General features: G+C 42.4%; 2 protein-coding genes across 11 annotated transcripts in view; one reads left to right on the top strand and one right to left on the bottom strand.

The window, feature by feature from the left end:
• cdin1 (CDAN1 interacting nuclease 1) overlaps positions 1-8,221 on the top strand; it is a 54,588-nt gene extending 46,367 nt beyond the window's left edge. For all 4 annotated transcript variants that reach the window (XM_069707185.1, XM_069707182.1, XM_069707183.1 and 1 more), the window contains exon 12: positions 6,580-8,221. In XM_069707185.1, coding sequence (XP_069563286.1) covers positions 6,580-6,745 — 166 coding nt within the window. In that variant the 3' untranslated portion in view covers positions 6,746-8,221. The remainder of the gene's footprint in view (positions 1-6,579) is intronic.
• Positions 8,222-20,519: 12,298 nt separating this feature from the next.
• Positions 20,520-26,732, bottom strand: part of meis2a (Meis homeobox 2a) — an 81,658-nt gene continuing 75,445 nt past the window's right edge. For 3 of the 7 annotated variants that reach the window (XM_069707174.1, XM_069707175.1, XM_069707176.1), the window contains exons 11-13: positions 26,197-26,307; positions 25,617-25,708; positions 22,288-22,379 (exon numbers count right to left, since the gene is read on the bottom strand). In XM_069707174.1, coding sequence (XP_069563275.1) covers positions 25,650-25,708; positions 26,197-26,307 — 170 coding nt within the window. In that variant the 3' untranslated portion in view covers positions 22,288-22,379; positions 25,617-25,649. Of the gene's footprint in view, positions 22,380-25,616; positions 25,709-26,196; positions 26,308-26,732 lie in introns of all 7 variants that reach the window. The other 4 variants (XM_069707177.1, XM_069707178.1, XM_069707179.1 and 1 more) reach the window with 3 other exon arrangements.

Genomic DNA, 26,732 nt, shown 5'->3' with positions numbered 1-26,732 from the left:
TCTGCGAAAAGATCAGGTGAGCTCTGACTGTCTGAATGTTAACCCTTCTACAGCCAGAGAATTACAGACACACAGCTTTCTCATTCTTACATCTGTATTACAAGGGCTGTTGAAAGTGATGCTGTTTGCAGAAGAGTTGAGCTGCACAGAAAGTTTTAGTATGCAGAACGAGTTGTTCCTAGAATCCAAACTTTAATATGGATCCTTCTGGTGTCAGCAAAGAGCTGTCGTCAGTCAATGTTTTTGATGTATGCAGTGTCCTCTATCCTGTTTGGACCGACTTCTGAACACTAAACAGACAAAGCCGAAGCCAAACCACACCTTGTTTGGTTTCGCTCCACATCCAAAGCAGACCGGAGTGTGTCAAAGCGCGTTGGACCGTGACGCTGTAGATCTGAGAGGGCGACCAGCACACACTGCACACACAGCGCACACTTATCACTCAGATATGTGTTGCTAATGTGGTAGGCAACATGCTCAGTTAAGGGACTTAATGAGTTCCAAACTGTGATTAAGACTCCTCCCTTCAGCTGCAGGATGTTTGGAGAGCATGGCATTGTACAACGTCTCCCTAACCAGGACCAAATGCTGCAATGATGCAGGGTTTCTGTATCTTACTGTTGTGCTATCAAATAGAAATATGGCTGATGCTTATTGGCTTGCTCTTATAATAAAGTGTTAATCCAGTTATCAATCAACTGTCAGATTGAGTGTGGAAGATGATAAGATTTAGGTTCATGGGAGAAGGTGGTGGAGGTGATAGGACTTGGGGGAGGGGGGGTTACAGGTCAGACAAAGTGATAATTAATAATAAAAAAAATTAATAAAAAACATTGTTGGGACAGAAAAACTCCCATAGTACAGTGTTGTCAGGAGTTAAATGTCATGCAGAAAATAGTCAGCCAGCCAAACAATCTTAGATTAATTGTTCATTTTGAATGCTTATTAGGGCCCGAGCACCAAATGGTGCGAAAGCCCTTTTCTTACGAAAGAGTTGCCTTTTTGGCACCTTTAACATAGTCAAAAACTCGTGAAAGTTGGTACACACATCTCTCCCGGCGAAAAATTAACTGGGTGTGGCCAAATGGTTCGCTAGCGCCCCCTAAACTGATGCCCAGGCGGCTACATTTACCTACGTGCACGAAATTCGGTGGACATGTGTATCACATCCAGATGTACAAAAAAGTTCCATTGCACCATTACCACAACTCAACAGGAAGTCCGCCATTTTTAATTTAGTTGCCATTTTTGGCGATTTGCACGTGTTGTATTTTAACGAACTCCTTCTACAGACTTTGACGTACCGGCATGAAATTTTGTCTATGCTATCTTAACACCTGGAAGATGAAAAGTTATCAAAAGAAGTTATTCATCGATCGGTGTTACCGTGGCGTGGCAGACATTTTGAGTGTTTTGCCATGAAAATACAAATTGCTGTAAATCTAATATACATGGACTGACCTTCTGCAAACTTTACATGTTTGATATCAATCACGCTGTGAAGACACCTGTATGTTAATAATCGTTATGTTCATAGCGCCCCCTGCTGGCAACAGGAAATTACATTTTTCATACTTCCACATGCATTGTTGAGCTGGTTGATCACATTGACATCAAATCGGGTCAGAATAGACTTTTTTTTTCATATTTTGGAACTTTTTAGTCATATTTTGGACAATATACTATAGTACCACTTATTTTCATATTTTTGAAGACATGCTATTGTATGACTTTTTTTTCAGTTTTTTTAAAGTATGCCCTAACCCGCTGGCTCTCCGACGTGCAGCATGCGAGGGCTCGCATATCACTGCTTGTTATACTTTTATAGTTTTAACCAACTTACAATAAATCAAAATTGTCTAAACAACTCACTCTCTTCAAACTCACATTTAGCCTAATTTACTTATTTTTATTTCTCAAATTTGATTTGATTAAGTGTCGTCTGAAAGTTATCTCCCAAATTCTGTTACATTAAATGCTTTACAGAAAAAAGAAAAAAAAATCATCAGCTTTCTGTACGTTGCCCTATTTGACCATTACATTTTTTGTTAAAAATCTAATTTATCTTGCAACTATCAGATCTTCCACCTCTTATGTGCAAATGTTGGAGGTGGTGTGTCTTACAATACTGTAGTGTTCCTGAAATCAAGGTGGATCAGGTTGGTGGTCGACTAATTTTGTTCCGGGTCAAAGGGCTGAGGGCACATCTTGCTTCGGAGGGTGACAGTGGTTGCTATGGTTACCAAGTAAAGCACTGGAATCCCGTTGTCCCTGCTCTGGTATTGACACCTTGCATTTGCGAGCATAAATTAGATCCTCCCGCAACATACAACTCACAACTCACAACACACTGAGTCGGCCTGACCTCCCACATTCACACATTACACCTCTCCATTAAACACCACACAACACAAACATGTGTGTACATATAAAACTCTCTCCAACAATAACAAAGATGAACTACGTCTTGCCCTCTGTTCCACCTTAATCATGATGTTTGTGCAGGTCTGAGCAATAATAACGTACATTTGTGCGTTACCGTTGCCTTGTATTTGTGTTTTACATACCTGAGTTGAGTTGAACTTTTACTTGCTCATAAAGACAAAGGAGGGGGTGGAGAAAGAGAGGAAAAAAAGTGCTCTATTCTTAACTCCTGTCATATTAATAACTTGTCTGTGGAAGGTTAATTCCTCCATTTAAGTCCTGTTATTTATGGACAGAAGTCTGTATAGTTTGTAGCAACGGATTATTTACCTCCCTGTTTGGGGACGCCCCTGTGGGAAGAGTCAGCCTTTAAAAATCCTATTTGTGCACAGAAGCTTGACTTATCAGTGGTGTCTTCATCATCAGGCTGGCTGACTTGCCACAAACAGCTACCGCAAGGCCATTAAAACCCACAAGCTGGATGTAGAGTGATCAGCTGCGGGGCCATATCACCTGGCATGCAGGCCCTGGGTCACTGCCCCCCCCCCCTCTAAAACCTCACATACAAACACATCACCCAACCATTATCTGACCCTGTAAAGAGACTGATCTCCAAAGAACAGGCCATTTGTCACTAATGCACATATTTTCTCTGTGTTGGAAACAGAGGAACTGTGTACATAGAAAAAGACAGAGACTTATATTCCTCCACAGCTCTCCCCCGATCACTCTCAATGCTTCCTGTCTTTAAAGAAGTTGAGCAGGTTCCATACCTGCGTTTCAGAGAGCAGAGAAAAGACTTGTTTGGCAGCGCTTTAGTGGCCCTACCTAGTGACCTGATGTATGGATGCTGAAAACAAAGAGGTCTTTGTGCAGAGACCTCAGAGACACAGAGTTCACCCTCAGGTGGAGGTTTGCACTGTCTAAATCACTGCTGGGGCGTTTGTTTAATGATTCTGTGTGGCATGTAAAATGAAGTGAGGCTGTTTTAAAGTGCAGCGTAAATTCATCTTGATTTTATTGATAATTCCTCATGTCTTGTAATGTGTTCTGGCAGAAGTGCTCGGCCCCCGGTTTTAGTGAAGCTTTTTCTCACCAAACGTGGCAGATCAAATTAACCTTGATCTGTGTGTTGGGTAGAAGCTCCAAGGTTTTTTTTTGGGGTGGGTGTGCTGTCTGACCTCCAGTAACCTTAGACTTCTCAGAAAAGGAGCAAGGCAGAAATAAAATCAAGAAAGCAAGTCTGCACATTCTTCGAAGGTTACTGTTGGTGTTTTATTGTACTTTTTATTAGCTTTTTGCAGTTCATATTTTTCCCTCTGCTCTGTAAGTAATGTTTGCATGGGTTGTGCATTCAAGATGCAGGGATTTCATTCTGTGCTCAGCTCTGTGTGAGGCTGGGCTACGCGGCACGCTGTGTGTGCGCGCAGGCAGACACTAATAACACTCCCTCTTCTCCATTCAAGGCTTTTTGTTCCTGAGTGCTTCGCTCTCATTAAGCTGCCGTAGCAAGCTGCTTGGCACCTGCTTTAAAAGCGACCACCAGCCGCTCATTAACACTAACGAAAGCAGGAGCTGGCAGCCGCAATCCACGCCCAGGCTCATCAAGTGGCCCTCTTGCCGAAATTAGCTACATTTCACAAACAATTTCACCAACTCGTTACGTAGTTAGGTGTTTATTGGAAGATGGCTGACTCCGACTTAAGAGGTGGTGTGAGTAATAAGCACATGCCAGGTTAAAACGAGCAAGGCCACATAATAAACCATAATTTGCCTACAAATTTGAGCTGAACCTCCATTCACTTCCTCAGACGTTGCGACACAAACTTCGGAGGCATTATATATAGAGTTGTAGTGTATAAAGTGTCATACTGTATATTTATAATTGCTTTCTGCAGCGTCTGGATGCTGTTTGGAACTTTTTCTCAAGAATCTCACACTGTAGCCATCAGGCTTGGTCTCGGTCCCCTGACCGCTCCCTTCCCCCTCCGTGTTATTGTTTCTATTCCCAGTTTCAGATTTTTACCTCAAGGTCCCCGTAGTATTGACTTGTATTAATCCTGAGTAGGATTCAAAGTCCATTTATTTTCTTTACGGTATGGAAAGGCCTTGGTGACATGGCTCCCCAGTGTTTATAATTTTGCTTGTTTCAATTTGTACTTGGCCTCCCCTGACAGACCTGGGACATGATGTATCGCGCGCCGCTGCCTTATCTGTTGATGTACAGTTTTAACCTTTTCAGAAGGTTGCCTCTCTCCACTCTGTTGCAGACCACTCTCCCTTTTCTCCCCCTTCTCAGCCTCACCTCCCCATCCAGACCGAAAGGAAATACATACAGCGCGGCGGCTGAATGAAAAGAAGAGCGTAACCCCTTTTCCAAAGTCATCTAATGTAAATGTTTAGGTTTTGTTTCCATAACATTTCCATATTAAGAGTTGGCAGGCCATGTGCAGCAGTGGACCGTGGAAATGATGAGCGTTGTGGGTCTTGAGCTTTGTGCAGTGCTGAGAGGCTGAGCTATGTGTGTGACATTGTGGTGAACTTGTAGTGTGCATCTGCAGGCGTTCTCCAGGGCTGTTAGCTCGGGCCTGTTTGCTCATAGATACAGCACTGTAAATCACACACTGTAAAACGTAGAAGGCAGGGACGGTGTGCACAAGCATGTACTGCTGCAAGGGCCTCTTCGGAGGAGAGGGGAGGGAGGAGGGAAGGGGGGGGAAGGTTGTACAGCCACATATTTTCTTGTACATGTGTCTGTCTCCTGTATGTATGTAGAACATGCTCTGCCTCAAGGCCCAGTCAACATAGCACATAGAGCCGGCAATACCACAACAGCTGAGGGTTGCACTCATCTTTGTAATTTATGTGCTTAAAATACCTTGTCAATGTTGTAAGGTCAACCATTGAGGTATTTATGCAAATCCCATGAATTATAACCACACAAAATACTAAATATTCCCATAATAACTATTAAAGTAGAACCATGATGTGTTGGAGTCACATTTTTAATATGAAGTGATTGATCACATGTTCAAGGTTTTATGTACTTTACCTTGGAGGTGAACTTCTACTGCTCTCCGTGGCCCTTTGGCGAGTTTCCTGTCTGGGTCTCCGGAGGCCCCGCAACATTGTTAACTGTCTGAGGATAGAGTATCTGGGACCGGAGCACTGTCAGCTCGCTGAATCTGGTCTCGCATGTGGGGGCTGCAGCGCTCTCTATTCAGAGTTCAACTGTGACATGTCTTTATGCATGGCAGCTAATGTTCAAAGAATAGGCATGATCTATATGAGGCAGAGAGGGGCCACTGGTGGCTCTTTGGGGCTTAATAAATAGCTTGAAAGATGATTTATTGCCTATGTGAAGATCTCCTCCTCATGAATTGTTTCTGCACCTTTCTGCAGACCGTCAGGTGTACAGTAGCTACAGTGTCTACAACACACAATAGCTGTAAAGCGATTAGGTCAGAACTAAAGACTGAAGGCAGGAAAAAGGATTTAAACATCTTATATTCAAACAGTAGTTGCTTAGCAAGTCATTATTTATAGCCATTACAAACTGCAGTGCTCACCAACTAAGGCAAAGTTGCGTTGGCCTTCAAAGTGAATGTGAATGAAACAGCTGGACACTCTTGGACTGGCTAACATTAACCACCAGATGCAGTGTGTTTAAGTCTCCGACTCCGCATTGAACTCTGTGTGCTCTGTTATGTGCCAAGGGGTTCTGATGACAGGATCTGGAGGCCTTGGTATAAGCACTTTGTTATTTCATAGATTATTGTTATTTCACTGCCATTGTAATGTGATCAAGTGTGTATTACCCTGTCAAAGAGATCTTTATCTTCCTGGTGGTGTTTCTGTTTGATTCAGCACAAGTTTCCTGGATGGTGATCAAAGGCAAATACTTAAGCAACCTTATCTCTCGTAGATCCATCCCGCTAGTGTCCCATATTTCTATCTCTTTAAAATGTATTCCTGCTTTTTGTTTTTAATACACCTTCTATATCAAAACTCAACAGCCATAAGTGTTTTGCAGATATGAATTTGAAAGCAACTGTGTAACTCATTGTTAGCAACTTCAGATCTTCAACTCTTGGAGATGATAGGTATGTACTAAAAAAAAAAGACTGGTTGTGTTTCTTTTGTTCTGCTCTGCAGGTTTGGTCCAGGCCTCGTGATCTACTGGTATGGTTTCATCGGAGAGCTGGACTGCCAGAGAGACAGAGGTATTCTACTCAAAGACTGCTTCCCTACAGACATCACCCTGTGCCATGCCGCCCAGCACGACCGACTGCCAGAGAGCCAGAGTAATGACAAAGAGTGAGGAAAGATTAGAAGTGGAGCAAGAAAACAAGAAAGTAAAGATGGGAGGATGAATGGGAGGAAAGAGGGAGGAAGAGAAGGAGGTGGGAAGTGCAGGAACAGTGAACTGTGCTGGGGTGGATACCTAGATCCGGAAGCAATTTGGCTTTCCTGCAAAAAATCTGCCCTGAACTTCACCTGACCCTTTTTCTCTGTCTGACTCTCCCTTTCGTCTTCTCGTTCACTGCCCCAGAGCGACCACATGTAAATACACACCAGCATTCTTTATATCTGGCAGCACAGGGTCAGCTTCATACCTGTGTGTGAAAACATAGTCTCGGAGGCTTTTCTGGTTGTGGTCAACACCTGGCCTCCGGATGGCCTCTCGCGATGGGCCAAAGCAGGACATAAGGCCCTTCCTTATCACACTCCAAGCCCTGGCCTTTGTCACTCCTTCCTCCTCCGTACCATAAGCAGATAAGGGAGGTGCGGTCTGGGTGCTGGGTGGACGCCTGTCTCTCACCTGCGTCACTCAGTGCCCTCTCAGTCACTCTCCAGTGGGGTAAACGGGATCATTTCTGATTAAGACTGACCCTGCAGTGACCTTTTTCACATTATAAAATATATTTTTTAGCACAGCGGTTTGACGCAGCTGTTCATGCTGCAACTACATTACATCACATCACTTTCTTCAGTCTGCATTATTCGAATTAACTATAATTAAATAACTATGAATTAGTTAACTATTAATATTGACATTTTGGGTACAATTTTCCACACAGGTTCCTCTAACCTTGTATGCCAACAATTTTGATGAAATTAGATGATAGAAATGTTTTTCTTTGAATAGTTTGCGTGATGTTGAATGTGTATTTAAATATCACCCATATTTGTTTGTGTCCGTGCTAAAATTCAGCATCATTAAAGATTCATCTGACTGTTTTTTTGTCATTAATTGATGCATCATTTAGGCTGTAAAATGTCAACAAATTATGAAAAATGGCCACAACAATTTCTCTGAAGCCCTGACAACTTAAAATGTGTTGGTTATATGTGACCAACACCCAAAGATGTTCAATTTACAACAAAATACAACACAGAAAAGCATATTCTAGCTTTTATTCTAGCTAGTATTTTTTTGCTTGACAAATATGTTAAAAAAAAAAATTAAATATCACAGTTGTATGTGATTAATAATTGTCAACTCATTAATCACGTAAGAAACTAATTTGTTTTGGCACTAATTGTAGTTTTCAAGGTTATTTGTAAGACCTAAGTCTGTTTTGAATGAAGGGTTAATCGGCCTGTTGATACCGATGAGGTGACAGTCAAGCAAAATCTAAAATGAACAAGGTCTGTCATCATTGTAGCATTGGAAAAGAAACTGAAAATTGTCCTTCCATTCCATATTTCAAGCTGAAAATTTTCAAGAAAATTTCTGTTTTGCTGTGCAGGATTCTATACTCGTATATTATTAATAAATACGTTTTGCCAAACAGTTTTGACTATGTTCTTGTGAATATTAACACCATAAACTTGATGTACTTTTTTGGGCTGTTGGAGTGCCTACAGGTACGTGGGAACACCTGATTACCTTGTAAAGGTGTGAGACTATCGAGGAGTTTTCTGTTGCACATCTTTATAACCCCAGTACATTTTATGAGCAGATACTAATGGAAGAAACACAGCTGGGCGAGGGGAACCAGAAGTGGACATAAAGTTGAGTGATGCTTTTAGGGGCAGATATGCACTGCCTATAGAGGGTCCCTGTCCTGTCCCCTTCTTTATGGCATGCAAAACGATAAGAGGAAAGAAAGTGGAAGGGTGAAGAACCTGCCGCCACCTCAACAAATGCATCTTATAAGAAGGGAATGATTTGCCTTCTAGCTGTGGGGCATCAGCACTAAGTGAAGATTTTGTTTTTGTTTCCTAATGTTGCAGTGGCTTCACGCCTGCAAATCTCCTCACCTGTTGTCCCACAGACAGATATTTTTTACCTGATGTCTGCCTTGATTCATTAGAAGACATAAGACCATTAGTTAATTTGTCTTCTCTCTGGTGTACCCCCTCCTCTTCTTGTATTGCAGGGAACTTCCCCATATAGAATAAAAATAAACGTTCCTATGTTTTTTCTGCAGTCATACACTGATCATGCAGTTAGAGAGATATGGTATGCGGGGGTTAAATACCACTAAAGTGTTGCTTGATTTGTTACCCTTAAACCTCTAACCTTCAGCCGGCTCCCTTCTAGTCCTTGATCCCTCCATGAGGAGGCCACTGGGTCACCATGGGGTCGCCAGGCGGCCATGGCTTCCTCTGTCAGCCCCCCCACACTCCATGTGGTACATAACAACTGTCCCCATGTGTCCAGTTAAACTCAGCCCTATCGCCTGGCCGTGGTATGCTTAGACATCAGTTTATGGCTCCTGTTGGACACAAAAACAGAGCTATTTTACTCTGGGAGGGAAAATTCTCCATTGAATAAGAACAGAAAAAATGGAAAACAGCAGATTCAGTTCCTCTCAAGTTTCAAGCCTTCCTGCCATTGTTTTCCAAGATGGCTGTGGCACAAAAGAGGAGCCAGGGTCAACTCCTATAAATTAGGCTCTGCACACAATGTGCACTAAATACAGCTTTTTTTAAACCTACTTCAAAGGCGAGTGCCGGCATCGGCGTCAGCTGACAAATTTTCCATGATGTTAGTGCAAATATAGAAAAAAAAAAGCTTCCATCTGATGATTTTTAAGAGCCAGATGACTTTATTTTGTGTTTTCCTTGCCCTTGTCTCCCACCCTCTTTTAGATTCATTGTTCTTGTCACAACAATGGGGCATTCGAGTGTTGTCCAAATAAGGCTAGTTTGGAGAGGTCACTTCCTGGGGCTGGAAACACCCGTGCTTTGGAGAAATTTGATCCTCAAGAGGCATCCAGCAAGAACAAAACTCCATATTTTTTCATTAAAAGAATTTTTTTTTGGACTCATAGTATTGCATGAGCATTACTCATAATCAACGGAGTGTGACAGAGAAGTTGGAATCATACTATTAATCGTGTTTTTCCTCTTGCAGTGTTACCATGAAATGACATGTGACGCGATTTAGTTACACATTTCATTCTGTATTGTAATATAGGTTACAATTCTTAAATCTGTGACTCCCCTGAGTCAGATTAGTTTGACGCAGTTCACAGCATCCACTCTGTCTGGCCGTGTCCTGCAGGCTATTGGAAGTCTGCTATCCACTCAGATGTACATCTTGGCCCAATCTCTTCCTGATCCTGCTGTTTTATGTCTCTTCAGCCAAGCTGCTAGATAGCCAACTGAGACACAGAGAATGAGAAAAGAATGACAGAACCAGAGACTGAAGGGTAGGTTCTATCCCTCCAGCAGACCACCAAACGGACTTCCTCCACGCTCCTGTGTTATTTATGTGGAGAGAGCTCTGGCCTGTTTCTGCCCCAGGCAGCATAGTGCTTTTAGTAGGGATCCTCTTAGCCTCCCTCAGCCAGCAAGACATCACAGGGTGGAAATAAATAAAGGTTCTCTTGGAAGAGTCTGAGCAGCCAGTTTGAAATTAAAAAAGGAATTTTTTTTTTTTTTTTTTTTTAGGGGGCTTGAATAACAGCACTGGGAAAAAGAGGCCTCTCTGCTCAGAGCTGAAGCAGCTATGAAGAGATTTCATTTTTATTTTTAGGAAGCTCTACCCGCTAATCAGAGGCTGTTATTTTAAAACAACAATGGATCATGAGAAAAATGGTCGGGGGGATTTTAAATGGCAAAGCGGTGGATGTTTGATTGACAAGATGGAGGACAGATGGTATGTTTGAGGGAAACTGAACAACTATGACACATAAATCTACTCTGAGGGGTGGGGGAAGATATGGAGGTTTACTTTAGTTTCTTATGACTCACTGGTAGTATGGGACAAGCAGAGACACGGCGGAGAGCTTTTAAAAAACACAGAGCTCTGAACACCCTGCAGGAATCAGTCATGACACTGATGTGACATTGGATCACATGCACCTGAGGACTTGCCATAGAAATATCCCTTTTTTTTTTTTTTAGCAGCCATAAATGAGCAAGTTGCTTTCCATTGAAATGAACAGCTTGGAAATGGAAACCTAATGGTATACTATGTTAAAGAGAAAGGTGTTGACCAGGCCTCTTGCTAATTGAGGTATTCCATTTAGAGCTAAGCTCCTATTTGTAAAAAAACAGTGGTGATGGCTGAGTAACCTGCACCTTCAAATTAATCCAGGAAGCATATTTGGAGTTCCTTCTGGTGAGACCTGATATACCATGTGTCTGTGGCGGTCGCCAAGGCCCCTCATAGTCCTGAGTTTAGCCAAGATGTCATACATCATCCATATTGTACAGTGGCTATTTTTGCTCGGGTTTAATTCGTCCCCATTGTTCTATCATGTGTTGTCATAAATAAAAAAGGATGAGGGGGGGGGGGGGAATACTGCGGAGTGTGCATTTGTGCTTGGAACCACAGGGGTGACAACCTGCATGGAGGCTGCCTGCTCCGGCATCGGCCACCGGAAAGGTCATCCCCCCTGAGTGGCATTTGGTCTGTGACAGAAGTGACCCAGAAACTGTGCCGTCTCCTGTTCACAGCGAGGGTCCAGCGGAGGCCCGGTAACATCCGTGGAATCAGGTACAGGCCAGCACGGTGGTGGGCAGGGGTGAGGAGAACAGCAGTGTAGAGGAGAGGCGGAGGAGAACGAGACAGCAAAAAGAGGGCGGTATAGACGGATGATCACTGGTGACCTTCCCAAAGATTTGAGCCGTGCAGTAGGAAAATATGACTGGAGGTATAAGCAGGGGAAAAAGGTTAGTAGCAAGAGGCTGAAGACTGAATGTGATTCAGTCAAAACAAACCCTGGCTCACCCGTCCCCTATTTGTGAGCATGATGGCCCGATGAGAGCTGTCGCAGGCTTGTTATTATGAAATAAGTGCACTTTGAAGGAGGTGGGGCTACTGTACACGGGCGGTGGCGGCAGCCATGGAGATGAGCGTAGCTATTATGGGATGCGTGGACCACAGGCTCTGATTGGTGCTGAGAGCAAAGCTTGAATCCAGAGCATAATCAGAGCCACTAATCCAGTTGATAACAGTGGGTTTGGCCCTGCACGCTGTGCCAACCCTGCGCTCATTCAGAAGTACCCTTGCATTTGTCAAAACAAGCCTTATGATCATTTATCACACTGCAATAAATCCTGGCTTGAAATGCCAACGTGCAGATGAGATGACTTCTCCATTATGTAAAGACTCAACTTAATTTTGGAAATATTTGAAATAACAGATGTGATTGGGCATTTTATTGAATTGTTGCCACAGGCAACATAATATTTTTGTGCTGGAAAATTGTGAAGAGCAGGGATGGAAGCAGTTGGTTAGAAGGTGGAGGCAAGAAAAGGAAGAGGGAGAGGAGAGGAAGACACTCACTGGACTTAACGTTTTTCTTTTTTTTGATGCTTTACGAGTATTTTGTTGGGCCTTCACTGTGCTAAGCAATTAACTGTTTGGCTGAAAGCACCGTGCCAGCTCCAGTGCTCCTTTTGCGAGAGAAATGTGGGCCATTTGTCATTTTTACAACTCATTTTCACCCCCAAAACACTCCACTGTGTGGCTGGATACAACCTTGCTGCTGCCATGTCCTTGAGTTCCTGGTGACAGGTAAATATACACTTCCATCCAAACACACGTCCCACACCGTCCACATTTGACTTATGGGACATCAGCCTGCGAGAGATCGATGCTGCAGTTCATTTTTAGAGGCCTGATGATGTCATGCTGCGGTGGACTGTGGGTTATGGATCCACAAACCTGTTGCTGCGAGAAAGCAACAATCACCACAACTGTCCTGACTCTGAGTTAGTGACAAATGGATGAGGCAACATCCGTGCTGCAGTGAGTTTTTAGACACACTGTGAGAGAGACTTGAATGCACCGAATCCTGCACACTCTCTCCTGTAACTTCAGCACATCACTCCACTGACAACATCCCAATCCCGCAGGGATCATCATCAGGTCACACAAGAGGGAAGAATGAATGGAGCGATGTGATGTTGTCATTCAAATGCAATGGATCACTTGAACTCCATTGCCCTGTTGTAATGACCCTGTGTAAGGACCTATAATGTGGTTTTCCCTTTGGGTTTGAGAGAAACCCTATGCCAGGCCATTCAGGTGCGCAATAAAGTGCTTTTCACTTTCTGAGGACTTCCTGTCTCCAGTGGCGTTCTCCATTAACTCCTCACAGACAGACAAGAGCCTTTCTATTGGCCCAGGCACTCTTTATCGCAGCAGTTATTCCCCCCAGGTATGGCGCTACCTGGCCCAGCAGATAAGATAGGAAGCCGGCTGCCTGTCATTATTGGCAGATGAAGGCTATCTGAATATTGACAACAGTTTACACTCCTTGTTGAGAAACAAAGTTGGACTTGTGAGACAGTTGCACACAGGGCTTTTATTGTGTCGGGGAGATATGAAAAACCCAGGTTCCCTGTGGTCACACACCCAAATAGCCTTATGTCACAGTTTGAACCCCCCCCCCTCCCCCTCCTCCTCTTCAGTTGGCTACTATTTATTCCCACCAGCTGTAGTGACGTGCTAAAAAAGTTATTGACACCAGCTATTGCTTTTCATCACTGAAGCTTCCGACTGCTAACAGGGACCAAGCTGGCTTTTCCTGCCTCTCTCATCTGCTGGTGAAAATACTTACACAAGCCAAATATATCGCGGGGATATTACAAGATATCGCATAAAACAGGTCCTTCTCACGAATATTTACATCATCAGGGACTGAGGTATTGTACATAAAACACCTTAACTGCCAAAATAAAAACGGCCAGACTGCTGCATCACGCTGATGTGTGGATATGTTTTTCTTTAAGCAGCATCGTATACATGTTTTTACATTCATTAATTAGTATAGTATATTTAGTAAGGAAACGCCTCTAAAAAAAAACCCAACTGCATTTAATTTGTCCTTTTGATATTTATGTCGACAAAATTACAAGATGTCGGTCGGTAAAAAAAAAAAAAAAAAAAAAAAAAAAGAAAGAAAGAAAATACGGTAACGACTGTATAAAAAAAAAAAGGAAAAAAAAGTCAAATTTCAGTCGACTGCGTTTTGCTTTATAAGTGGACAAATTGAAATGTATGATTCCCCGAAGTTGTTATGTGCAGTGGAGATTATCATAACTTGCCACCCGGGCTAAAAATTTGTCGAAAAATAGTGACAAAGCCGTTTCCACTTTTAGACAAATGGAGGACACATTTATTTTTGGTAATTTTTCTCAAAATCAATTTCCGGTAAAACAGCTTTGTCTTTTGTAGTCTTAATGACAGTAAAACGCGTTTAATTGAATATCCAAACGAAATTATAGTCTTGTAATTATGTCTTTGTTTTTGATAGAAATGTAACACAAACGTGAGAAAATATGTATAATAAATAATACATTATTAGAATATAAATTATTATTAATCATTCTTATTATTATTTATTAAAATGTCACTGCTTGTTCGTTTGCATTCTGTTGTTTCAGTCGCCTATTATTATTATTAAACCAGTCCAGGCTCATGAAGTGGTCTGTCGTCGTCTGAAACTCCATCCCAGCCCCACCAGTCTCCTTCTCCTCTTTTTTTGCCTTCTCTTGTCTTCAGTCCTTTCTTCGTACAGACGTCGGTGCCATGACATTGTTTTGAAAAATAAGTAGAGGTTTTAACTGCCATCCGAGACGATAATGGTTACCGATTCTAGACTTTCAGTCATAATCTTCAAGTGGGCCGTGATTAATGATGCCAGTCTTGGCCGGGTCCTTCAGGCCCCTGGCTGGATGACTTCAGCCCTGCTGAAACCCCTCTCTCTTTTCTTGGAAGGCACACAGAGACTCGGGCGGACAAGGCGCTTGCAGAGATGTTGCAGTCGCGCATTATGAATTGCTCATTTCTCTCTCTCTCTCTCTCTCTGTCACAGTCAGTCAGAAAGGGGAGCCGGGCAACAAGTCCCCAGGTGCAAAGCATAATATTGACCCCACAATCCATCTTTATTGATTTTACCATGAACGTGGCACCCTAATACATGCATAAGGAGCTTTATACCTGTGAGTAAATATGAGATGAGAGTCTCTGGAGGTCGCATTCGCTGCAGCAGGTCAGGGTCTTATCGTCTCACAGGGTGAAACAGGGTCGAAATGGTGGGAGCCCCTTTGTATGAAGTTTTGAAGAAAAAAAAAACCACAAAAAAAAACCCGTCTCGGAGCGGAGGATCTGTGAGCAGAGTTGATCGCTCTTCTCATTATCTGAAGCAGAAATGAGAATGAAAGCTCCTACGGAGCTCGTGTCACAACAAGAAAGACAGACAAACCGCTTCTTCTTCTTCCCTTTCTATAAACACATTTACTCTGGCCTCCAGAAGGGGTCGCCATCATGTAATAACAGTGCGCCCAAGGGTGTGGTGGGGAGGGGGTCTCCAGCTTTCTCTCTCTCTCCGCTGCACGAACATCTACATTATATTGGAGTTCTTAATTAATGGATTTGAAACGTGCATCGTGCTTTTGGAAATGTGCACATTAATCAATAACCCGGAGAAATTTAATATTTTAGAAAATCCACTGTGTGTATGTTGCTTCTCCCTCTGCCTCTTTCCCAGCCCTCCTCTGTTATTTACAGTTCTTGTGAAATGTCTCACTTTGCTGCCCTCGGCTACCCGCAAGATATTTCTAGCCTTTTTTTTTTTTTTTGAAGCTCTCAAAATAACCCACGCAAATTAAGAATAAAAAAAATAAAAATAAATAAACTCAGGAAAACAATCAATAAATGAATGGATTCGATATCTTCGCCGCTCGCAGTGAGGATTTCCGTCTCATAATGGAATAATGCCGGATTTATCTGCGAATCTTATGGGCTCTTAAGCCATAAACCGTGATTATTTCACCGGAAAAACCGGTCAAATGTTGACAACCTTGGGGGCCATTCTAACACCGCGCTGCAAAGGCAATATAATGAGAAAAGGAGACGGCCGGGCCTGAGGCTTGCCTAATTAAATCTTAACTGATTGAAATAAAGGTTTGAGTACCTCAAGGCTTGACTAAACTCCGGCTATTTCCCTTTTTTTATTGCGCTTTATTTATTCTGCACTCACATGCCCTCTTTTCTTGCCTCTCCAGCAGCTTCACGACTGGCCACTGCAATTTTCAGTTTCTGCTCATTCCCAACCCCTGTAGCTATGTTATTGGCCTAATTATAATTTTTACATCATTAAGATTTATTTATGTGGGTTGAGTGTGTGTTAGGGAGGGGGAGTGGAGGAGGGTGTGGGGGATGTGTATGGGGGGGGGGGGGGGGGTGACAGTCACTCATTTTTAAGAAGACAAGTACCACTGAAGTGTGAAAAGAAATCGCCTCAAATTCAGGTTGCGGCCAAGCGCGAACACTCCTGAATATCAGCCATCCAAGAGAGGGAGAATTTTCTTTCTTTTACCCATTACACCTGAAAAATGACGCACATTTTATTTATCTAAAGATTTTTTTGTATTTATTTATTTTTTTTAATGATTTTTCCTCTATGTTTTTTTTTTAAGTTTTTTTTTATGTAACAAAAATAAAATACATTTTCAGATTTTATTTTAAGCCTAATTGTTTAGATACTATTACAGCGTGCAGCAGCTTTATTTCTAAGATAAAAATCATAATGTCCTACTCAGGCTATCAAAATGCCATCGAATAAATAAGTGTCAGTAAAAGGGCAGTGAAGAAGAGTCATCAGCGGGACTATCTGTGGGCGCGCTTCTTCCTCTATTGTCTGAGGAAATACTATCATAAATGATAAATAGATAATGGAGCTGTCTCCTGCAGACACGTTCATCAGCGGTAAATGGGAGCTGGCGCAGAGGACCACGGAGAATTAAGGCGAAAGAGTTTGCAACATTCCTGCAGGGGATAAGTTGTTGACAATTAAAGAACACACACACGGAGAGAGAGCGCGAGGCGGAGAGATAGGGAGGGGGGATAGGGGGGAGGTCAGAGATGCGTTTACTGGCAGTCTTTACGGGTTATTTTTGGTTATTTCGATGTGGTATTTTTTTTTTTTTTCATTTGTTTACTTGCTCTTAATTTGAAGACTCAAGGCCGGGCTTTTCAAACACTGCATCAGGTGTTGCTGCCATTTGAAAGCGTTGTTTTTTTTTTTTTTTTTTTTTTTTCCCCATCAAGACACAGACAAAATTTACTACAAAAAAAATACCACAACTCAGCTTCGGTTGGCAGCCTGTTCCTCGACTTCCAGTTTGACTTTTCATTATCATGAAGAAAAAAAAAAAAAAAATCACACGTGATGTGAATGCGCGTGCCTTTCTGTCCACTTCATTCTGACTTTAACTGGCTTTAAAACGGTAGAAGCCTCAGAAGGTAAACCATTTCCCCCACGTGATAAACACGGATATAAATAATGTCGCTTTTTGTGGATTTAACAACCTAAAATAAAAAAATTAAAAAAAAATAATAATTTGCTTGGCATAAACAACAAAAGAAAAAGAAAATCGGAAAAATGCAACACAATACGGAGTAAAAGCATTAAGAGTTCAAATCCCAACATGAAAACTGCGTCCAGATGAAGTTTAGCCTCTCACGCGATTGTCTTTGCGGAGTTTTGGGTTGCACAGATCAGCCCTGCCTTCTGTTTAAAAAAAAAAAAAAAAAAAGAAAGAAGAAAGAAAGAAGCAGCCAGTCCCCTCTTCCAGAAAGCCTTTTCGGTGGTGCTATAATAAACCATTTTCCCTGGGCTTTATTGATCAGTCACTCTGAGCTAATGTAATTATCCTCATCAATAGGGGGACTGCAGGGAGAATCATTATGCGGTTGACATTGATAAATGATCAGCCAAATGCGGCCCTTTTCTCCCAGGGACCCCCGCCTCTGACCCGCTCTCACAGGCCTACATAACGTAGTCATAGAAACACCTTATGGCAAGAGGAGAAAACTGCTGAAATGTTAAAAAAGAAAAAAAAAACAAGAAGAAGAAAAAAAAAAAAAGAGGGCAGCAGCACACGCGGGCCCTACATACACAAAACCTAAAAAACTGTCCCCCAGAGCAAGCCATTTTGGGCAGAGCCAGCTGCACAGCGAAGAAGGACACTCAGCCCCTGTGAGCGTTCATTTTTTTTTTATGACCACTATCCAAATCAGCAATTTGAAAGAACAACAAAGAAGAAGCTAAACTTTTTTTGTGTGTAATGGCTTTCTCCCCTCGCTTCCTGCAGAAGCGCTCGCGTGTCTAAAAATATATATATTTGCAGACCCCTCGCTCAGATCATAAACCCCACTTTACCAGATGCTCTGCAGCAAAAAGAGCCAATAACGTGAACATTATTAACATGTTGCCTCTGTAACGTGCGTGCGCGCGCGCGCGCGCACACACACACACACACACACACACGCACACCGTGTTTCTAGCAGCGTGAACTGTGTGTGGACTTTTAATATTGTTGCGCGGCGTCTTCCAGAGGAACGGGCTGCATTGTGCAGCAGTGCAGAGGGAATATATTCCTTATTTTATTCCTGCAGCAGCAGCCCGGACTGGCTTTGACAGGGAGGAGATGAAGGGGAGGAGTTGTTTAGCTCGGCTGGATCATCCATCATCCCTGTCACACCGAATCGGCAAAAGGAAAGCAGCAGAGGCAATCTACCTTCTGTCTCATCGGGGAGGAGGAGGAGGGGTGGGGGTGGGGGGGCGGGGAGGAGGGAGAAAGGCGGGAGGAGGAGGGGGGAGGGAGGGAGGAAGGGGGAAAAAGAAAAGAAAAAAAAACTATTAATATTAAAATCCTCTCCATCCACAGTAATCCTCACGTTTTCTCTCTTTTTCATCTGATAATCTCCGCACAAAACGGAGGGCTTCTTCCTTCCGTTTTATCCGCGGAATAATAGACCACTAGAAAACCAAAAAGCTCTTTTAGGTTTTAAATAGTTGAGAGAAGAAGACACGCCATTAACTGGCCTCTGGTGTAAAACCAATAAAAACATATCTTTTTCTACCTGGTTAAGGCCTTACATCCCTCTGTATATATATATATATATATATATATTAAAAAAAAAAGTTAAACAAAGATGATCTCTGCAGGTATTACGTCCGCATTTTCTATAACGTGACAGTTCACAGAAACATTTCAACCAAATGTTAAAATAGCCTAAAAGGCAATAATGCTATATAAGGTGACCATTTAAATATATTCAACTAATATTAGTTTTAACATTTAAAAAGGCCTTCCCGTGTGGACATTTGTATGATAGAAATATTCAGTGTGCAATAGTGATTTAAATCACTCTTTTACAACAGGAACATACAAAAGGCAACAGTAAAACACATGATTAGGTCTGTGGCTAATTTATAAACAAGCCTGTGTTTGCAGAAAAATAAATACACTATTAAAGAACTGATAATAGTTAACGATAGTCCAGAATAATTGCAAAAATAATTAGTATTAAATAAAGGATCGATACATATTTAAACCCATGTAACAATAAAAACAAAACAATATATAAAAAAAAGAGGCCATATGAGTAAATAAAAGACTCAATATATTTATAGAAAAAGCAAATCCCAGCCAGGCCAGTTTTTTAATTTTAAAAAACACTTAAATTATTCTTATAATTATTTAATAATAATAATAATTATTATATTTGTTGATTCATACCTAGGAATGAGTCCGCGATGAACAGCATTTGCAGCCTAATAGAAATGAAAAAAGCAAAGAGAGAGGGGGGAAAAAAAAATTAAAGCAATGAATCGAACACAGCAGAAGTTTTAGCTTCTATGTGAAGGACAGAAAATATTTCAGCCACAGTGATGTTGTCATTTCTGGTTTAAGGCTATGACTTGGATGGCCGCGGGCAAACACTGGCAAAGAGATAGAGAAAAGAGAGTGGAGATAGCCTATCAAAGCCCATCCGTGTACTCCAGGACGGCGGTGCCACATGGGGCCGACAGGCGGCGCTGCAAAACGGCAGAAATGAGCACAGAACACCCTGAGAGGGCCAGCAATGGTTCTCACTGTAAGAGCAATTATTCTGGGGACGAACTCTATTGTTTGAAGGAGCAGGGATAGAGTGAGTGAGAGAATACATATAATTTTCTTTTGTATTATTATTATTATTAATAATAAAATTACCCTTTTTAAAAAAAATTTAACAGAAGTTGAAATATCCACAACATTAATCTACATCTACTTACTTCCTATCTATTTTCTTAAACTGGAATATTTTCAATATCATTATTTTTGTTTATTTTGCTATTTTTGACCAACGGGTTTATCAAGAACTTGAAGGCCACCGTCAACAGTTTTTATTTCCCTCCAATTCGCTGCTGATAGTTTACCTTTTGGTGTAAAACTAAGATGAGTTGGTGGTGAATTTGCTGTGCAATTTTCCCCCTTAATTTGCATTTGACAGTTATTTATCATTTGGAGGGTACATTTGTGTGCCTAAATAAATTGCCATGGCAAGATGTATTTCATCCATAACTTGTTATTGTCGTTTTAAGAGGACACTCAATATTGAAGAGGGCAGCCTGGTTAAAACAAGCTAGTGCTGGAGGAAAGTGAGAATTGATGTACTTTCATGACCATCTGTTAAAAAAAAAAAAAAAAAAAAAAAAAAAAAAAATGTAACAGGGAACAATATACTCAAAATTGGTTTTCTAATAACAAACTAATTCATTGTATTACTTTAAAATAGAAAAGTGAATTAAGACTTGGTATACAAGACAGTTAATCACGCAAAAATCTAACAAAAATCAAAAATGAAATATTTATTACAGCATTTGTGACTGAACACCTTTTAAACATTACGTCACAGTCCTCATACAAGTATTTAATGTATTTTTGACAAAGCTTAAGGGAGACGGCATCTTATCATCTAGTGAGGAACACGTGCTGAAAAAGGAAGGAATTCATGGACATACAATATCAATGCCACAGCAGATCTGAAACTAGCAAAAACATTCTTTTTCAATTGAGGTAAACACATAGAATATCTAACATGAAACAATTAATAGACTGAACTCTGTACGAAGTTTGTTACAATATTCTCTCAGCTTTTTTCTCCCAAAAGCATTGAGTTCATAATTTAAGTTTTTTTTTTCTTTTTCTTTTTTTTCTTTTTCTTTCGGGTTTTTTGGTGCATCAACCATCAAATGCTTCTCCAGTGCCACAGAATCAACGTTTGTGTCAGTATTGTCCTTATGGCAAGAATGTTGATCCGCAGATAAAGAAGCGCCGTAGGATGTTGCTTTTCCACTATTAAGCTTCCTTCAATAGGCTCTTACCAACGAGAGTCCAGGGTACAAAAAAATAAAATAATATTAAAATAAAAATGTATAAAACCAACACAATCCAGTGCTTGGGCAATTCAAACAAAGAACTTTTTTTTCCTTTAAAACCTACAGGGCAACATTCATTCATGAACCAAAAAAAAAAAATGAGGGGCATGACAAATGTTCAAACTGAATCTTCTGGAGAGATCCGGTGTCATTTAGCAGCCTTTTCCCATCATGCCCTGTTCTTATGGGGGACAGGACCTGATTGCCCTCTGTGGTTTGAAGCCTTTTTGAGATGTTCCATCTTCTTATTGTTTTTTTTTGTTTTTTTTTTTCTTTTCTTTTCTTTTATAGTGCTGTGCTGCGAGACAGTTTCTCCTCCAGGAAGGAGCACACACAGTGTGAGAGAGAAAAGGTTAACCTTTAATTCTAAAACTAGCTCAGGAAACATAAACCATGTGATCAACAAAAAAAATGCACAAGTTTTAACTTATTTATCTATACTTTTTATACTACAGTAGTTATAACTCTTGGAGTCTTTCTGTTGTTTCTTTTTTAAATCTTCCAGAGTGATATTATTTTAGAAGCGTTTGAGCGCGTCACATGAAAGAGTACGGAACATGTTTATGATGGTGTGTGAGTGGGTGTGCGAAAAGTGTGTGTTTTATTTGAGTGTGCGCGTCTGTCCATTTCTTTGCACACGTGTACGTCAAAACATCCTCCGTTGATCTTTACCAAAAGCCCAAGACTTTACAAAGTGTTCTTGACAGCTTGGTCCTCCGTTTGGATGAAAGTAACAAAATTGACAAGTTTAAAAAAAAAAAGAAAAAAAAAGAATTATCACAGCTCATCTGGAATTCTGTTTCTTTAGTGTCAAATTCTGGTCAAAAGGTTTTGCTTTTTATTCTTAAAAATAGTCTCAAAATAGGATTTGTTGTGGGCTGCTGCTTTCTTTTTTTTTTTTTTTTCCACTGTTTTCTTGTAGTAGCTGCTGTTGTCGTGGTAGCAAAGTTCCCTTATACTATTGGGCATGGATGTCCAGGCCTTGTCCTCCAGTACTGGGGTCAATGGGAGTGAGCAAAGGGGGTCTCTGTGCAGACATGGTCATTCCTGGGTGTGACGAGGGTCCTCCGTGCATCAGCATGGCGTGGTGAGGGTGGTGGTGAAGGTGGTGGGCGTGGTGGGGATGATCAGGTAGGTACGCGTGGAGAGGGGGTCCGTGTCGGCGCTGGGAAGGGTGAGAGGTCATCTGATGAGGGTTGGTGTAGGTGGGCGGGGCCATGCTCATGCCCATAGGACCGCTCTGAGGTACATACTCCCCCGGCAGGCCTGGCAGACCTGAGAGAAAGACACAAACGTATTCACGGAGTCAATAAAACTATCTTCTCGCTGCAGCTTTGACATGCTCCTTCTCCACTAACAGGCCTTAATTCAATTTAAACTCAACTCCACCAACAAAGAGCTTAGACGATTTTATGACACTGCGTCCGTGACTGCGGAGCTTTTAGCTTCTACAAGTAAAGAGAGACATTATTGCACTGGGCTATTTTAGGCTATGGTGAGTGGTTTACAATGCCCAATAGCGTTGTGGTCAGGTCTCAGGTTGGAAAATGATCCCCAGTCATCCACAGACACTGAAGTCCTGGAGGATGTGAGGAAAACCAAGCAGGCGTATTGATGTGGGGATGTGCCAATACTTTTACAAGTGGAACAGTCAATTCCCCAGCTGAGTTTAGTGACAAAACCGAACAGGCATTCTCTCATGGGGACGTCCCTCTGTGAACATATTTGATTTAGAATCTCTTAAAAGAAGTTGTTAAATAATTTAGGACTAAGTTAGTTGTATCACCAGACAGTGAACATGAAAGACTTGTTTCCATCCCTGAATAAGAGCATTTTTCGGCGAAACAAAGTACCGCTCATAGATGCATTGAGTGTGGGTTTTGTAAGGGGAAAAAAAAAGAGAGTAGGAAACAGCAGCACGACAGAGTAACAAAGACAAAAGGAAGTAGAAAGAGAAAGGAAAGGAAAAGGAGGTGGGGTATGTTGATGTGCCTTAAGATGGACTCCACTTCATATGTGTAGAGACCTCAGCAGGCTGGCATCTCTCACGCTGTGACAGGACCCAGGACACAGAGCCGACTCAGCAGTGCCACTGTTTGGCTTTTCACATGGCTGTTGTTGTAATCAGAAAGAAAAGAGTAGGATGTAGGGGGGGGGGGGGATGTTTGTTCCTGGAGCCTGGGACTGAAGTATGGGAACATGGCTGGTCCAGAAGCCTGGACCTTAGGGAGAGACAAGTGAGCAGGAGGTCCCGCTGGAGCCAGGGGGCCTGGGTCTGGGATTGGGTCTGGGGTTGGCCTGCTTTGTAATGTGAACCCCTGGGGGATTAGAAGCTGTAATAGGAGGGGAGAGGTCGCTGCAAGGTCACTAGGCATGCTCACTCTCTGCATTCCTCCACCTTAGTACACTGCAATTAAGAAATTACACTGGAGGGCCCCGGTGAGGGGAAGAGGAAGAGGACAGAAAGGAGAGAGGGACAGCAAAGGCCAAGATTAATGGCCAGTCTCACTGGTTGAAAGCTGTGCCATTTTCTAATACTGCCTTTCCATGTCAGTTCATTTGAAATGCAAGTGTTTGTCAGAGCAGGTCTCTTAAAACCTCACTACTGGGGTCATAAAATAAATAAATCATTCAGGGTGTTAGGGTATGATGGGTGCCCTCACCTCCATATAACCTAGAGCAGCTCCTGTTAAAAGGCCCAGCAGATGTTTTTGACACTGTACGCTGGTAATCTCCAGTCTTGTAAGCTGCAGTCATTCCATTAAGTAGATCTGAGACCCCCCCCTCCTTTATTAACAAGAGTGGTAAAACCATCTGAAGACAATAACCGAGGACAGACTGGGCCTCTCTCTCCTGCCATCTCTGCATGCCTGCCTCCCTCGCTGAGGCTGTGCACTTCTGTTATGGCACACCAGTCCTGCTCAATGGCTGGCCATAATTAAGTACCAAATATACCATATTGTGTGGCTGTGTAATCAAATCAAGAGAGGATAATATTCCTCTGTATTAAGCTATTAATGTAATTGGTCATGAAGCATAAAGTATGTTACGTAATTAAATAGTCTCAAAATTATATAGCCCTATATTAAGAATTAGCCAACCTGAGCAAATGTTGTCTCTGTGTGGCTGTTTTAGGGAACATTGCTTCCTGCTTTTCCTTTTTTTTTTTTTTCCACTGCCATTAGCAAAGACAGGAGGAGATGAGAGAAAACGTGCGAGAGACAGAGAGAAACAGAGAAAGAGAGAGAGGACGCGAGGACTTGAGGGGTGAAATGATCTCTGTCGGCAGAATTGCCGCAGTGACCCTTTGGAACATCCAGTCTCCATTTACATATAAAGGGTTCTCTTAATCAAGGTAAGTGTTATTATATTGTGCCTCATTGGGCAAGGGAGTTTAGGTGTTAAATAAAATCTCGTCTGCCCTGCCGCCTTTGGGATGTGATATGTCTTGATTTTTCAAATGTCAGCACTGTGGCAGAATGGCCAGCTTAATCAGACCGCCGCCATTTAGCTGTAAAGGGATTTTGTGTGTGTGTGTGTGTGTGTGTGTGTGTGTGGTGTGTGTGTGTGTGTGTGTGTGTGTGTGCACGCGCGTGCGCGTAAGACAGCACAACAGAGAGTGACTGTATCTGTATGTGTGAAAGAGATCCCCTCCTTTTAGACCCATGCTTGTGTCTACAACCTTATAAATTCATCTCAGTGTCTTCCCTCCTCCTGTCTGTCTCAGGTCAGGCTAGTCACTGGCCCCCGCCCCCCCTTAAATCGTCTCCCTCCAGTAAAAAATAATCAAAACACACGGCCCCCCCGCCCCCCACCCGCACACTCATTCCTCCCTTTACACAGCTCAAAACCAAACCCCCAGTGAAGGATCGGCCATGTCACCCACGGCCCGTATATCTCGCTCAGGGGCCGTAATGTACTGCGGTGTTCCCGTCTTTGCATATAAGATAATTTGGGCATCAATCCTTCCCTAGACAGATTTACGTCACTCAGAGGACAGTTTCACTTCTCCTTCTTTATCGCTTCACTGGAGCCTGCTTAATTTCTCCCTGTCAGCCCCTTCCCCAGGAGATGTTATTTTTTCCCTAAATGTCCAACATTTGCATTGGCTGTCCAGGATGGGGAGAGCGATGGCGCTGTTGTGATAAATAAATTTGTGAATGCCATGCCAGGTTGCTTCATATCCCCCCTTCTTCTGTTGTCGCTCCTGTTGTCTGGCGCCACAAGTCGGGGTCCTCTCTGTCCCAGGATAATTCCCCCCCGTTTCTCAAGTCTTCAATTCATCCGCAGCGCCCCCCCCCCCTCCATCTTTACAACATCTTGCTAAAAACAGCCCTGGAGGCTAGCTGATGGTTGTTGCTGGGGAGTAAGAGAGTCAGAGTTTGCTGCAAAATTATGGCCAGGGTAAGAAGAGATTGTGCTGGTGAAGTGAAAGAGAATTGTTGGTGGAAGAAAATGATAAAACCCAAAGTCCCAACATGGAAACAACAAGGAAAAGAGCCTAGTACTTACTTCCCCCTTTTTCTTTGCGTTACAAGATGGAGGTTACATGTAGTGCCATTGCCCATCCATGCCCATATTCATCCCCATTCCACTCATAGGCCCTGGAAAGAGGAGATAAATGCCAGAAAAAAAGGGTCAGCAGGAGTTTGAATCACAGAGAGGTCAGTGAAGACCCATTGATAGAGAGGATGAGATTGTTTAGCTTGAGATGGAAAATGAGGGAGGCGACAGATGTGAAGAAATAGCTTAAGAGTTTGTATTTTGCAGTGCCTCCCACAGATCCCAGTGTTATGATCGTTTGTGAAGGATTTTCCCAGATGTGCGGGATTAGAGGGGAAAGCACAAGCAAGACAAGCAGCAGACCATTTGGAGAACAGTGAGGGGACTTTTAAAGATAAGGGCTATTGTGGTAGTGGTGCAGTTAGTATTGGGTTTATGTGGCTGACTTGGGGACCTGCTCTATGGTGAGGTGACTAAATCTCATGCTACAGACAAGAGGATCAGTTGATCAGCTCTGTGAAAGTGGTGTCTGGTGAAGCAGGCATGATGGAGGAAAGAGGGACGAAGGGGGAGAGGTGGACGGACTCACCAGCTGGTCGGATCCCCATGTGCTGCTGACCGTCCAGCACGAAGCTGCCCATTGGCTGGCCCTCTGGACTGTATGCTGCTCCTTGGCTCACTGAAGGATCAAGAAGAAAACCTGATTGTAGTCAAAACGTGGACATGAAAAAGGAAGGGGGGGGGAAGAAGAAGAGAAAACACACCAGACAATCAGCAATTGTCCCAGCTCCAGCCCAAACATACTGTAAGACATTGTGCTCATGTTTGTGGACCGCATTGACTGACGCGTGGCATGCAAACACGCATACAGTGGGTCCTTATGCATGCAAGCACTCACACACACACTTGTGCGAACATGCAGCCAGTGTCATTCAAAACCACGCTCACAGGAGATACATTGTTCTTGAAGCGAGAGAAAAAAGCATGCAGTTTGACAGGATGAGAAGAATTTCTGCAATGCAGGCAATTCACCCAGTCAGTGTTCACACACAGTAGAAGTACAAATCTTAACAGTAGCAGATAATCCCTCAAACTGACAAATCATTTCATATTAGGAATGATTTA

This window comes from Brachyistius frenatus, unplaced genomic scaffold, assembly GCF_029030835.1.
Source record: "Brachyistius frenatus isolate BFR_SWC_R1_liver_20210118 unplaced genomic scaffold, ASM2903083v1 Contig_67, whole genome shotgun sequence".
Lineage (NCBI taxonomy): Eukaryota > Metazoa > Chordata > Actinopteri > Embiotocidae > Brachyistius > Brachyistius frenatus.
This window is presented reverse-complemented; position numbering and strand designations above follow the sequence as displayed.